The 15559-nt window shown below is 40.7% G+C and overlaps 1 protein-coding gene across 1 annotated transcript; it reads right to left on the reverse strand.

Annotated features, from left to right (window-relative positions):
• Positions 1-4780: 4780 nt before the first annotated feature.
• Positions 4781-12592, reverse strand: LOC147623765 (calcium-transporting ATPase, endoplasmic reticulum-type-like). The gene is made up of 9 exons (XM_086820378.1): positions 12271-12592; positions 10585-12136; positions 10049-10151; positions 9844-9965; positions 7454-7732; positions 6982-7365; positions 6078-6187; positions 5554-5782; positions 4781-5455 (listed from the first exon to the last, which is right to left on the reverse strand). Exons 2-9 carry the CDS (start codon positions 11998-12000, stop codon positions 4886-4888), a joined length of 3213 nt encoding a protein of 1070 aa, XP_086676504.1. The 5' UTR covers positions 12001-12136; positions 12271-12592; the 3' UTR covers positions 4781-4885.
• Between the last annotated feature and the right edge of the window lie 2967 nt (positions 12593-15559).

Below are 15559 nucleotides of genomic sequence, written 5' to 3' on the forward strand. Positions count from 1 at the left end.
GCCAAATTTGGGTCCTTGTCACATTGTATCCCAAGAACGGTTTCTTCACATAGGATTGCGAAGTGAAATTGATTATGAAATTTCACCTCCAATAAATTACAAGAAAGTACAAAGATTCAGTGAATGATTGTCCAATCATTGTACACATAGTCCTAGAGTGGAAGTATTTTAGTGGAATGAAGAGTGTCAACAACAAGCATATGATGAATTTAAAGAGGCACTAGCTAGTGTAAGCCTTTGAGTGGAATGAAGAGTGTCAACAAGCATATAATGAACTTAAAAGGGCACTAGCTACTAGTGTACCAATCTTGAGACCACCCAATTGGGATTTTCTTTTCCATGTACATGTTGATGCATCCAATTTTACCATCTAATATATGCTAGCACAACTAGAGGAATACAAATTGGACTACCTTGTTTTTACGATTCCTTCTTCCTTTTTATTTTCTCTCTCTTCTTCTCTATCATAATCTTCATCATTTTCCTTTCTTTTCTTTTTGCCATCTATTTCTCTTTTTCACTCTTTCTTTCTCTCACATTAACCGAAACCTTAATCAAATCAAAATAAATTATTAAAAAATAAAAATAAAAAAAGGGACCCTCTCTCTTGGGATTGTTCCTACGATGTTAAAAATAAAAATAAAAAACGGGACCCTCTCTCTCTCTCTCTCTCTCTCTCTCTCTCTCTCTCTCTCTCTCTCTCTCTCTCTCTCTCTCTCTCTCTCTCTCTCTCGGGATTGTTCCTACGACGTTAAAAGAGCTTCTTCTTCTTCTTCTTCTTCTTCTTCTTCTTCTTCTTCTTCTTCTTCTTCTTCTTCTTCTTCTCTCTCTCTCTCTCTCTCTCTCTCTCTCTCTCTCTCTCTCTCTCTCTCTCTCTCTCTTTGTTGTGGGCAGTACCCCCCCCAACATCACCTTATAATTGTAATCTCTCCCTCCATTAAAACATCAGTCACATGCTTCTGGTCTACACATGTTTGAAATCCTCTTTGGTAGCATAAAGGTCCTTCATCAAAGTGAAATCCGTAAGGTAACCCATAGAAATCGCATGGCTCAGGGATCTCCAAGATAATGCATTTGTTGCCTTGTTGTCTTTGACGTTCATAGGCCATAGCATGGCCTTCTTGGTTCAAGACTGCTCCAATGCAATCTTCATCACAAAAAAAATCTAGAATATCCAACACTAGTCCTTTTCTAGCATATAGTTTCAATGCTTCAAAGGATTCTGTTTCAGCTTTAGTCCACAAAGACCCCACGGCTTTCTTTGTCAAAACTTGCAATGGTCTAGTATCGACTGCAATCCTCTTGATGGGCTTCTGGGCATGATGTCAATATGATGATCTTCATATCTCTCTGGCTTCTTGTGTTCGCTTGTCTCGGGACAATTTGCAGCCAATTGTCCCTTCTTTCCCTTACCTATCCCGAAGAAGCAACATCTGAGATAGCAGGCATATGAGTAGCCTCCTTGTTTCCTCCATGGGAAGCAGACCTGGTGGCTCTAGATCCTTCTGCAATGGTGACTCCTTTGGCTGGAAGATAGGCTTTGTCAGCTTCAGCTCCTTCGGCTTCAGTGGCTTGATCATTGATGAAATCTTCAAACATTTAAGCCCTTCTTTGGTATGTTCCCTCTTGGTTCTCCAAGCAAGAAATTCTTCATCTTTGAGAAGTTGTCTGAACTGTTGAAAGTCATGCTACTCTTCTAATGTCATGGCCATGGTTTCATGAGAAATAGATTAACGGCCTTGATTTCCATCTTGAAAGCCTGTATTGGCCTCATAGTTGCTCCCTTCCATGGAAAGGCTCTCGACATGGCTCTATCACCCCAAGAAAGTTTCTTCAAGAGAAATCCTACTCTCATACCACTACAAGCCCAGCGGGGACAAGAATCTCTCACCGGGCTAGAACTAGATCCAATATGCAAGTCCAAGTCCAAATCCAAGTCCAAGTGCAAATCCAAGTCCAAGTCCAAGTCCAGATCCAAGTCCAAGTCCAAGTCTCGAAGATGTCCAAAAAAAACTCAATACCCAATCTGTAGGAAGATCCTCAAGAAGTTCCTCATGAAAGCAAACACCAAAATAATAGTAAATCCCAGTTGGTGAATTTTCTGAACCTGTTAGGAGGTCTTATGCTGCCAAAAAGCTGAAAAAAACTTGAGTCGTGCTGGTGGTTGGTGAGAGCGGCGCTTCTGGCGGCACTAGGCAGAGCTAAGCAACATAGTGGCGACGACGACGGTTGCACAGTGGCAATAGTGGGTGGCGATGGATTTGGGCAACGATGACGATGCACAGAGACGGCGGCTTTGGGCAACAGCATAGGTGGTGCAGGCCTGACAGCAGGTGGCATAGGCTCAACTGTAGCAGAGATGGGTGGTCCGGCAGTGACACAAGGAGATTTGGCCTGTGGTGAGGTTGAAGATGATAAAGATGATGTTAATGATGATCTCCTTGCTCTCCACAAATTTTATATCCAAACAGGAGGAATCTAGCTTCTTCTATACTTGGGGAGGGCATTGCTTTTTGCCAAAAGCAATACTTTATGTTTTGCTTTCTCTTTTTGCTTTAGTAATTTAGTAATAATAAATATTACTCATTTTTTGCCAAAGTTCTTGAGCTTTGCTTTTCTAACTTCAAGGCCTTGCTTTTTTGGCCCTGGAGCTGCTTTTTGGAAAAGCGGCTTTTAGCTTTTTGATCCGGTTCAACCTGTTCTTTCCAATGGTGCCCTTAGCTCGCAGTCAACTTAGTTTGACTTTTTACATTTTCTTGCTTTTGTTCCAAAAGTGGTGCTTTTTCCTGAGCCAACTTCATGATCCCTATTCACATGGTTTCATCAACATGCCCATGTGTCCGAGTATGTGTTCCATCATGTCAAATAGAGCTAGGAGGGCCAAATAGTTACACAAAGTGATTTGTTGTACCAAGTGGAAGGAAAGGTGGTACATGTCTTTCTTCTAAGAGAGCAAGAATACACATTTAGAAAGCCTAGTTTATGATTTGTTTCTTGGTTATCCTACTTGTCCCATCATGATCACCAAATTTGTATGTGAACTTTACATGGTTGAGACAAACCCTTTTCCCAAGGTAAACAACATATTATGCGGTTGTCGAAAGTGCCTTATGGAACAGAGCTCCATTATTGGCCACCACTCACCAAAAATTTCTACTTTACTCAACACAATGTGCAAGACGAGAGATAGATAGACACACACATAGGATATGTAATACACAAGAACACAAATGACAAATGGGGATAAGAGTTTAGAGATGTGGATCCTAACTACCTATAGTACTAACTTGATCATTCTCTTATTATTATCATATCCCGGCTCGTAAAACAAAACAATTATCATATCGTATCCTCTCCAATAGATGAATTAATTTAGCTCTCCACTCCCCAAGTTAATTCCTATTCTGGCTTTCTACGCTCCTCACTTTCATAGCTCTTTAGAAGGATAGATAGGGATTCTAAGTACTTGCTTGCACCCATGGCTCTCAAACCTCAAGTTCACTCGTCTTTCAGCAATAGCAGCAGACTGCCCACTCTCTCGCAATTTCGATCTAATGCTAATAATGTCAACGTGTTTTTGGGTTTTCCACACTTACATAGCATAATAATTGCAATTGTAACCCTAAGCCCTAAACTAAATAGGCATGTGCTTGCAAATAAGCAAATAATCAAGGAAATCTACGACAAAAGAATCAACGAGGAAGACGTGGTTTGACAGTTTCTAAATTCATTATCTTAAGTGAAAACTCAAGTGAAGTCCATTCTTGAGTATAGAAAGGGGCTTATTTCGTAAGCAAGTGGATAATTGAAGAGAATCTTCAGCCACAACCTTGGTCCACAAGTACTTTTCTTTTCCTACACTTTCTGGTTCCCCCTCATTATTACTAAAAAGTGCTGACCCATTTGCCATCCTATCTTATTACACGATTTTGTAACATCGAGGGTTGACATGATTATCACCCCCCTTCTTGCTTGCATCCAATACTCTAAATATCCGTGCAGCGTTTCAGCCTTTGTCTTTGATAGAGCGCTGCATTGTGTTTTCATGTGTTGTCGATAGTGAATTGTGGTCGTGCATACTATATGCATGGTGGAGGTTGGAACCACCTTGGAAAATTAAGCCACTTTCTAGAAACCAAATATAGATGCGTGAAGATGCATGGAATATGTCTCCATTGGCCTAGTAGTTCTTAATATCCTTCAAGTCTTGTTTGGGTCATTGCTTACAATATATCTCCATGAATGGGCACAGATCCAATTTCATCTCACAATACTCACTACGGGATTTCCTGATGTCTTTTCAAGTGATCTACGACATTCTAAATGAATATGTTTCGTGGCAAGGCCTAGTTGCTCTGAGTTCAGCACTAAGTAATCCATGGGACTACAGTTCTTCAACAATTATATTATTGGTTTTGCTTGTAGACGTATTGGCAAAGCCTTACTTCTTCTATGGTAGAAGATAAGAGTCAAGTATCCATCCACATTGAAGGTTCTTGCAGAAGCGTCTAGACCTTCATTATTATTTAGTAACTCCTCTATAGTTATGTAGAAGATGGTGACCTCGGAGGGTATTTGTGATTATGTCTCTGAAGAGTCCTTGTTGTGGTCTTTCATGGTCAATGAGGTGCTAACTTTTCATCTTTTGGTTGCAAATTTCCATTTCTCTAAATGAATCTATGAGAGAATCTAACACTTACTAAGAAAACATCGCACCCATGTGCACACATACACAATGGATCTTTCCTAATAAATGAAAGAAAAAATCCCAATTATTCAATGGATCGAAACAAATAACATCTTCTTTTAATTGTCTTATATGACATACACAAGAAGGGCACAAGATTGATCTTGGAAGAGCATATCTTCTTTTCCAGCTATAAAACTAAGCCAATTTGAGCTTTCTGGACCTCCGTTCTGAAGCTGCCATTTGTCTTCCAATGAGCTTGAAAAACTCATCGATCAGTATCACTGGGAATGATACCAGGAGAACCAAGAGCCACTCATTCAAGCTCAGCGGAGCAATTCCAAAGATTTTTGCCAGAAAGGGTACATAGAGAATCAAAAAATGAAGCCCAAAAGAGACAGACATAGCCAGAAGAAGGTAAGGGTTCACCCATGGGCGCATGACAAGAAGACTGGTATCCTCTGATAGGGCATTCAAAGAATTGAGCATCTCAATAGCAACGAGAACTGAAAGTGAAAGTGTCGTGGCCTTGACTTTTCCAGTAGTGAAGTAATCACATGGATTCTCAAAGCTGAATTGCCTGGAACCAGCAGTGAAGTTGTTAACAGAAAAGCCTTCCCAAGTGTGGCACTCACCCCACGTTGCCAAATTTCTAAATGGAATAACGCTGTGACCATCAGCTGATAGATCAATCCCTAAAAAGCTCGGACAAGTATACCAAATGGCAAATATCCCAACTGTTGCCACTCCAACATATAGACCAATAACCTGCAATATCACAAAGCCAGTCAGGTGTGACTAGGGACTGCAAACATCAACTTACTCCATGAAACAGCACAGCATTGATGTGAAGCTTACACCCATACCACATAACGAAGAAACACATATGCACTTATGAGAGCATCATCACTTTTTCTGGGTGGTTTCCTCATGATATCAATGTCAGGTGGATTAAAACCCAGGGCAGTTGCTGGAGGCCCATCAGTAACCAAATTTACCCATAAAAGTTGTACAGGAATAAGCCCTTCTGGCATGCCCAGAGCAGCTGTCAAGAAAATGGATGCCACCTCCCCCATATTTGAAGAAATCATATACCTGCAAATTCCCAAGCATCAGGTTCATGTCTTGAAATTAGGCGCTTCATATGGACTCTTTCTTTTTATGCAACAAAACCAACCATACAGACCCCAAGACAAAGACTAGTACAAACAGGCACTGAGAAGCGAGCTGTATGTAGGGAGATCATCACAACAAGAAGCAGCCTTCTCAACTTGGCCGGATGACTAGCATGTATTTGCAGTCAAGGGCTCAAAAGACTACATAAAACCTAATGCAAAGATAAACACTCTTAAAATACTGCAGCAAGAGAGCAAAGTAGAGAAAAGTATACCGAATGAAAGCTTTCATGTTGTCATAAATAGCACGGCCTTCAGCAACTGCAGAGACAATAGTACTGAAATTATCATCTGCTAAAACCATATCAGATGCCTCCTTCGCAACCTGCATGAACAGATTTCAGAGAAATCGTAAGCCAAACTGCCACATGCAAAGCAATGATATTCATGTGCCTAATCCCAGGACACAGGAACCATCCTAGACACCCTCTCTAAAAGGTGGTCAATAGAAGGCCATGCCTACCAAACAAAATTCAGCCTTGAGGGTTCTGAGCATGTAGTTGGCTGGTTTTTCATATTGCTAATAGAAGGATATATTTCCCAAAAACAAAACAAAATTCAGCCTCTCTACTGCATAACGTGTTTACACAGCAAACTTTAATAACGTTGGCATTGAGATAGCCTTCAGCCCTTTGAAAAAGGGCCTGTTTCATTTGTACAGGCCCTTCGATAAAATTCTAGGTGGCCAGTCATTCATTGGCACTATGTATGACATGCATTATGCATGACTTGAAATGCAAAAATGGGTAGGAACTGTAAGGAAAATATTTCAGTAAAAGAGCATGAAAGGCTGGAGACTGCCTTGAACCTGCTTGTCCAGGACTTGCTAGCAAGCTCCAACCCAAGCCCCATTTTATGAGCAATCCATTCACTTGTATAGGGTTGGAGTCAGTAATAAGAGCACTCATAGTAGTAATTACAAGCTGAATCGAGGGAGGGACCTCACTTGCCCACTTTCATGTTAGTAATAATCCCACCCACAGACGGCACTTATGAGCATAAACCCCATTCATAGCCAAAAAACTGTTAGGGGAATATTGCCCTAAACACTAAAACAAAACCATCCAACTTAGTTGCTGCCAAAACAAAATCATGGCCCACTGTTACAGCACAACCTACCTCTGTCCCAGATATTCCCATAGCAATGCCAATATCCGCAAGCTTTAAAGCTGGTGCATCATTAACTCCATCTCCAGTCATAGCCACTATTTCTCCTGCATCTTTTAGCATACGAACTATCTCCTGTTTGTGTCTGGGTTCAGCCCTGGAGAAAACAAGTCCTCCCTTTCCTAACAAAATTCTTTGACGTTCACCTTCAGGCAGAGCCATGAACTCTTTTCCAGTGAAACTCTTGGTGCTGATATCCTCATTCTCATGAAAAATACCAATCTCCCGACAAATGGCCTCTGCTGTATTTTTGTTATCACCTGTAACTACCAGCACCCGAATTCCTGCCTCTTTGCAATCATATAATGCCTTGTGTACCTCTTCACGTGGAGGATCCTGTTCCCAAAAGGCCAATGTATAAGTTGAAACCATGAAATTAACTGGTGATAGCTAATGCCAACATAAGAAGGGGAAAGCCCAGTACCCTTAAGCCCACCATGCCCGTAAAAATCAGGTCACTCTCAATTGAAGCATAATTAGTCGGATCTAAAAGTAGACTGTGAGCAGGATGCCCTTCACCATCATATGAGTTGAAATTCCCAAGGTCTTCTTTGTAGGCAACAGCCAAACACCGCAAAGCCTTTGAGCTCATGGTATTCAGTTTGGCCAACAGCAGTTCTCGAGTTCTGCTGTCAAGATTTACCACAGTGCCATTAGAAAGCTGTAAATGTGAACTTCTCTCCAGCACATTCTCCACTGCCCCCTGCCAAACATGCATTCACAAAGAAGGTAATTATGTCCGCATTTTCTGAAAGTAGGAAGTTTGTGTTTGAAACACTCAATAGAAGTTAAGACATCTTTACACTCTGCAAGATGCACTTCTGACTTAGTAAGGCTTGGCCTCCATGAAAAACCAAAAAGATCACACAACGGGTTGTGTGGGTCCAGATATGTCACATCTCGCACACTATCTCACTTGCAGCCTTCTTTTGCAAGCAATCATTACAATAAAATTCAAGTTACAAAAAACTAATTCAAATTCCTACTCGATGTCCTTCAAAGCTGTTTAACCACGGCCCACAAAGTATATCATCTTTGCAGTAGACAATCAATCACAAGCAAGACAGTTGGGAATCTAATGATCTGAGACAAGGGAAGGACGAGTGTATTGCAAGTACTGGAAAAGTATCAGCAAATTAGGAAAGGCTGCACTCTTTGGCTTGCTGGAAATTTGAAAATGATTGATTAGTTCAAGAAGAGAGGAGAATAAGTATATAGCCTAAGGTTTATTGGTGTATACATATCTTTTCTAAGACTGAAGGCTTCCGCCTTGCCCCATTGGCACAGAGGTGGCCCTACTCAATAGCAGCATTCTTCCTATCCTCGATAATTAACAACTGCAAAACTGTCTCTGCTCAACACCCCTCTCTCTCTCTCTCTCTCTCTCTCTCTCTCTCTCTCTCACACACACACACATTCATGCCTTAACGTGGATACGACCTTACTTGCAGCCACCTGAGAGGTAAGATTAGGGGCAGGATATGGACCCATTTGGGTTGTTTGGACAGTCCAATAGGCACCCGGAGGTGCTCAGGACGTGCAACAGTGGATGGGACACGAGTCAGACACAGTGTGAACATGTTTAAAGACGTTGTGGGTCATTAAGAAGGCAAGCTGTGGAGCAGCAAGACAGACCACTCTCATGTGCGTTGAGCATGCACAAGTGGAGGACAGCCAGGAACCTTTAATATGCACAGTAGATAGGCATGCATTAACTGGATCTCAGTCAAGATCCAAGATCATCATTATTGTACATATTCATGTTTTGGAATATACAGTAGATTAGGGTTTACAACTCTTGTCTATTGTGTTTCATCTAGTAGTGTGATTAGCATTAATCTCAGATCAAGCACGCTTCCACATAGTTGGCATGTTACAATGTGTGTGCACGTGCACGCCCTACTGGTCAGTCCACCCAACCCACCACTACATTCATCAACTCAAAATCCCAACACACAAATCTTGTCTTTTATTATCTATTGAAACTGGTCCTTTCATCACCCTCACAGTAAGGCAAGCTCAACAAGAGTAACATTTCAAGCAATCCTTATTACCACTTTAAGTCCCAAGTAGATCTGCAGACCAAGTCACGACAATAAAACAACAGCAGAACCCCCAAGACTAGCAAGACTAGCCTTGTCTAAAATTGCAACTGGGACTACGCAACCTCCCTTCAGATTCCATGGAGTTCGACAATGGAGTGAAGCCCAACATTGTATACCCTAATGCACCGCCACATTGTGACTATGCTTTTGACACTTATAATAAAGGCCCCTTAAAGGTTGATCGCCAGTAAACATAACTCCTAGGATTCTTAGATTATAAAGACACACCAAGACAATACCCTTGGTAAGATACAAAAGCAAACATATGCAGACACAACGCAGTGACACAAATTTTTCAATGCTGCTTAGCCAAAGTCTAGCTATCAAGCACCAAGTTCAGCAAGAACGGGTTGACACCAAGCTCAAAGTAAATTGACCCGCCCAAATGGTACGTAAGACCCTCGATTATCAGTGATCACCCAACAGGTTGCTCCTGCCGGCTCTTGCAAGAAACGTCTCCCCAGTCTATATAGCCTACGGCCAACCCTTAATCTGACTGATTACTGCAATGAAGACTCAATATGCGTTCCCAAAAAACGCATCCTGATTTCTTCAATCATTATCAGTACTTTTAAAACCCTTGCATTTCACAAGTGAATGTACCCTTTACCCTTGCATAAGAGGGAGACACACACACACACACACACACACACACACACACAAAAAGAGAGACAGAGAGACAGAGAGAGAGAGAGAGAGAGAGAGAGACCTTTACTAACAGCTTATTATTCCCACTTCGGGTCCGCACAATAACACCCATGGACTTCCTACTCCGATCAAACTCCAACCAAGCAACCTTTTCAACTCTCTGGCTATACCAATCACAACAGCCTGCACCAAATCAACAGTATACTCAAATGATAAACTACAAATCAACATTTATTATTGCACGTGCTCAATACGAGGTTACACACCAAGCTTGACAACAAGGTAGTCTGAGGAATGATCAAGCACGTCCTCCTTTATTATCCTGTCAAGCACCTCCTGATCAGGTACCCCCATCTTCTCAACTAAAACCTGAACACATACACAATAACTAAAATCAGAACCTCAGCCACCCAAGCCACAGAAAGAGTCTCCACTAGATATTTGTCAACAACCTGACAACTACGAATGCAAAAGCCATCAGACTCTTTGGCATGTAGTCAGGTGACACGGATAAATCTAATGAGAAATAAATCCTTTAAAAATCACAGCTTCTCCATTCGTATTCAACACAGCAAACTAGAAAGCTAAGCCTTCAGGATGCACCAATCAATTAACACTAGCCATGACTCCTTTTCAAATAATTCCAGTAGTGAAAATAATAAGGAAAGGAGACTCACTACTTTAGAAGGCATCCCGGCACTTTCACACGACTTGGAACACACCAATGAATGTAACAGATCATACAACAAAGCATCAAACCAAGGCCTATTTAAGAAGCTCTAGCCATTAAACATGAACATACCTTCAAAGCTGCCTCTGTAGGGATACCAATGGCCCGAAATTGATGATCAGCAAAGGCAACCCCTGCTTCATTACTTACTGCAGCAATACCTGAATCATTACATATTGAGGCAACTTCTGCAACAGATTGAAGGTTTGGGTCGAGACCATCTAACCCTAAAACCTTCCCAACACTAGGGTCGTAGGTTGTGCCTTCCACAAAGTAATCCCGGAAACACCCCGGATCCTCACCAAGAGCAATCATTTCCATGACAGCCATTTGATTTGTTGTGAGAGTTCCTGTCTTGTCAGAACATATGACAGTTGTGCATCCTAATGTCTCAACGCTGGGAAGTTTTCGCACAATTGCATTTTTCTGAGCCATTTTACGAGTCCCCAGAGCTAAACAAGTCGTTATTACAGCTGGTAAACCTTCAGGAATGGCAGCAACAGCTAACGCCACAGCAATTTTGAAGTAATAAGTGCACTTCTCAAAAGAAAATTTTATGTTCCTTGGCAAACCATCAACAACATCCCATGACAAAAAATACTTGTAGTTTATGATCCAAACCACAAGGCAGATGACACCAATAACAATGGTGAGCCATTCTCCAAATTGATCCAGTTTCTTTTTGAGTGGAGTGTCTTCATCTTGCAAGGCAGCTTCTTGAATCTGAGCTTGGATTTTGCCAATTTCAGTGTCCATGCCAGTGGCAATGACGATGCAAAAACAAGAACCATTCACCACAGTTGTTCCAGCAAAACAAACGCATTCTTTACCCTGTAATTCCACATCATCATGTTCAACCTGATGATGTGTTTTGATGACTGCCATACTTTCTCCAGTCAAGGAGCTCTGCTCTACTCTGAATGTGGAAGTCTTCAGATGCACTACACGCATGTCTGCAGGTACTTTGTCTCCAACCCTAAGCTCCACAATGTCACCCGGCACAAGGTCTTTGGCAGGTAAGTCAGACATGAAAATTCCATCTCTCTTTACCTTTGCGTGCTCAGACTGCATCTCTTTAAGAGCTTCCAAAGCTCGTTCTGCATGGCTCTCCTGCCAAACACCTACAACTGCATTAAGAATGAGGATGGTAAGTATGACCAATGGCTCCACATATGCTGTGATGTCTAGGCTTCCATCTCCATGGCCATCAAGATAAGCTAGAACAAAAGAGATGATGGCCGCAACAAGGAGGATCTTCACCAGCATATCATCAAACTGCTCCAACACCAGCTTCCAAAGAGGATGACTGGGATGCTTTGCAAGCTCATTGTATCCATACTCCCTGCGCCGATTCTCAACTTCTGCCGTCGTCAAGCCATCCGACAGTTTAACCCTAAATATTTCCTCACATTCTTCGACAGATCTAGCCCATGCAGGAAACACTAGCCTTGTCTCCTGCTTCAAAATGCTATTTCCGTTTGATGCCATTGATCAGATTTGCAGTTGCAGAAGTGAGATTCTACTTCATCACTGGACTACAGAAATCTTTAAAACCCACTCCCTTGATAATGAAACTAGGGTTTCACAATAGGGGATGCACCTGATCTTGATACGAATCCAGAACCTGCAAGCCAGCAGAGGGAAAAAAAGGCATGATGAGACATGGTAATCTTACTATGTAAGATGCAAGTAAGGGTTTCATGAAGCCAACCAAACGCAGACATGAACACAAAGAGAGAGAGAAGAGCGCAATCGTACCTTGCACCGTGCGAGGAATGTACAAAAAAATTAGGGTTTGGGAGGAAAACAAGACTCCTGATCGCAGAGGAAAAATCACGAAGTCTCGGATGGGAGGTCTGGGTAACCGTCGTCACAGACATAGGACCTCTATAATTGGCGGTCATGTCTAAAATTAGCGGGGATGTGCCCTAAATATAAGGAAGAGACAGAACGTCAATTTGCGCGGCAACTGGGAGGCGTGCGCCTTGGAATCTTTCTGTGGTCTATTTAAGTATTGGAATTTGGGACGAAGGGGAGGAGGCAAGCAAAAATTTTTAAAAAATCCATATGGGAGGCGTGCGCCTTGGAATCTTTCTGTGGTCTATTTAAGTATTGGGAGGAAGGGGAGGAGGGAAGCAAAATTTTTAAAAAAATCCATATGATTTTTCTTGGATAAAATAAAAAATATCTATAGATTTAAATGGTTAAAATGTGTTACGATTAGATAGATTAGATTTAAGGCTAGTGAGAGCTCCATGTGACCTACGGTGTCGAATCTGTCGATAATACCTTGGCCTTGAACCCATATTTGCCCAAGCCTACTTTGACGCTGGTGGGGCCACCACACGCATCCACAAAATGAGTTGACTCTCACGTGGCTTTGCTTCCTTCATGGTGACAGATCTTTTGACATTATATTCCTTTCGTCTGAAGCTTCTATGAAACTGCTAATGCTCTAATCAACATCAACTTTAACATATGAGTTGACTCTTACGTGGCTTTGCTTCCCTCATGGTGACAGATCTTTTGAGAAAGAATGCATTAAGTGTCTTTCTTTTGAAGCTTCTATGAAACTTCTAATGCTCTTATCAACATAAACTTTAATATATGAGTTGACTCTTACGTGGCTTTGCTTCCCTCATGGTGACAGATCTTTTGAGAAAGAATGCATTAAGTTTCTTTCTTTTGAAGCTTCTATGAAACTTCTAATGCTCTAAAGCAACATAAACTTTCATATATGAAGCTACACAAAAAAAATGTTATTTTATAGACAATGATTGGGCATTAATTAATGCTTGAAGCTAAAGGAAACAAGAGAATGGTGCTCCGAAGGGAAATAATACATTTTAAAAACTTTTCCCTTTTTTTTCTCTTAGTTTACTTGGCTTTTGCAATGCACTCTAGAACAAAGCATGTCTCATTCACACAGTGGATTTTTAGGGATGATAACTTTATTCAATCCTTACCTTGTTTTGGGGAAACATTGTCATGACTTACACATGCTAATAAATATTTATAACTAATTGCTTTCAACTTCCAAGGCATGAAGTGTGTACATCAACTACCAAAGCATCATCTTTCTTGCATTTAAGAAATGGATATTGATACTTCATTTGTCTTCATGAAATTTTTAATGGCATGAAATGTGAATGGGATAGGCATCAAAGCATCATCTTTTTTGCATTTAAGAAATGGATAGTGATACTTCATTTGTCTTCATGAAATTTTTAATGGCATGAAATGTGAATGGGATAGGCTTTCAAACTCTCGTAAAGAATGCTTTCTATGCACACAACAATTTACAAAGATGTTTATGTAATACACATGATTGTTACATTGATGGTTATGTAATACACATGATGGTTGCATTGATATAAGTGTAGACCATGCAAGCAAATCAACTATACTAAGTCATAATATGTAATACTAAGAGTTGCACACCCTTAAACTAGGAAAGCTCATAATATTTGGAATAAGGTTCAAGAAGGTCTCAATTTTCCATAGGAAGGGCTAGCCTCCATGATGCCTTCAAATAAAATTCCAGTTCTAGCTTGGGAGAGAAATAAATTAGAAGAAGGAAAAAACACCCACAAATCATGTGGTCACAAGATCAGCACATGGCATCCTTGAATTATTATATAGTAATTGGTTGCTAGTGATGCCCAAACTTGGAAATTGGCCCAAAATGTTTCTATATATACTACAAAGCCACCGTGCCATTCAATATCATTTTCTCTCTCCCCAACAAACTCCAGAGGTGTGTGTATATCGGCATGTAAGTTGGATCAACTCCAAGGACCGGAATTCCATAGAAGTAGACCTAACCAACCTCTTCAATGTGGAGGAAATCCTTCTACCATTTTGGTTGTATACCAAAGGCTTCAATTTTGTGTGTGTGTGGGGGGGGAGGGGAGGTTGACATCATTTGATCCATAACCTCCCCTTCTTGTATGCACTGAATGCATCTCTCTTCCATCAATTAAAACTATAAACAATAATGTATGTGACCAAGTGTAATTCCAACAAATCTCCAATTGTGGGTTGGCTAACTTATTGTGCTTGGCCACAAGACATGCTAGTTTAGAATCATTAAATTTTGAAGAAGACCACATCCACAGAACTTAGTGTGCTTCACCACAAGACATGCTAGTTTAGAATCATCAAATTCCAAAGAAGACCACATCCGTAACCACCAAAGCAACACTACAAGCTGCTAAGAATGAGAGTAAAATTAGTCATAAAGCTTTCACTTTCGACGGATGCATGAGTTATATTTTCATGATCTAGCTAGCTTGATCATTACTTTTTCGGAGAGAAAAATTTTGAAATAGATAAGATCAAGTACACCAACAATCGCTTAGTGGAGAGTGTTGTTTTATAGCAAAATGTCACTAAGAAGAGTAGACGCAAACCCAACACTTGGTGAGCTTTCCAGGACAAAGCTATAACTAAACAACATTGGGATATACTTTGTTAGTTAGAGAAAGAGACTCTCTATGTTTATGTGGACATCTTTAGCTTCACTCCATAGAGCTGGAGTGAAGTATATCCCTCTCTTTGTTTATGTGGACATCTTTAGCTTCACTCCAGAGAGATGGTTCATGAGAGAGAGCAAAAGAGGAAATTCATAGCTAGATTGAGATCTATCATTAGAGTGCATGTTAACATGTTTCATCCTCATTCTTTTAACTCAAATATCTCTCTAGCCATGAATTGTAAAAGAAAGAATGGTATTCCAAAGGATCACAAGCCACTTGAGCATTATGTGTCTAAACCCTAGAGACCTAGATTCTTTTCTAGACCATTTGACAAGTCCAAGAACATCAATGTCAACAAAAATAGTAACAATACTAAGAAGGTTGACAATAATAACAAATCTAACAGGGAGAATTTCAAACCTCATATGATTAGGTGCTATAAATGCAATAATAAGGGTCACATTGCTATAGATTTCCTAGAGAAGAAGAATAAGAAGATGGCTAAGCTACACATGATCGCGTATGATGAGGACTATGAGTCTTTCAACCAAGACGGTAATTCTAAAAAT

The sequence above is a fragment of the Cibotium barometz genome, chromosome 26 (assembly GCF_041138505.1).
Source record: "Cibotium barometz isolate CiBa-2024 chromosome 26, ASM4113850v1, whole genome shotgun sequence".
NCBI classification, from domain to species: Eukaryota; Viridiplantae; Streptophyta; class Polypodiopsida; order Cyatheales; family Cibotiaceae; genus Cibotium; species Cibotium barometz.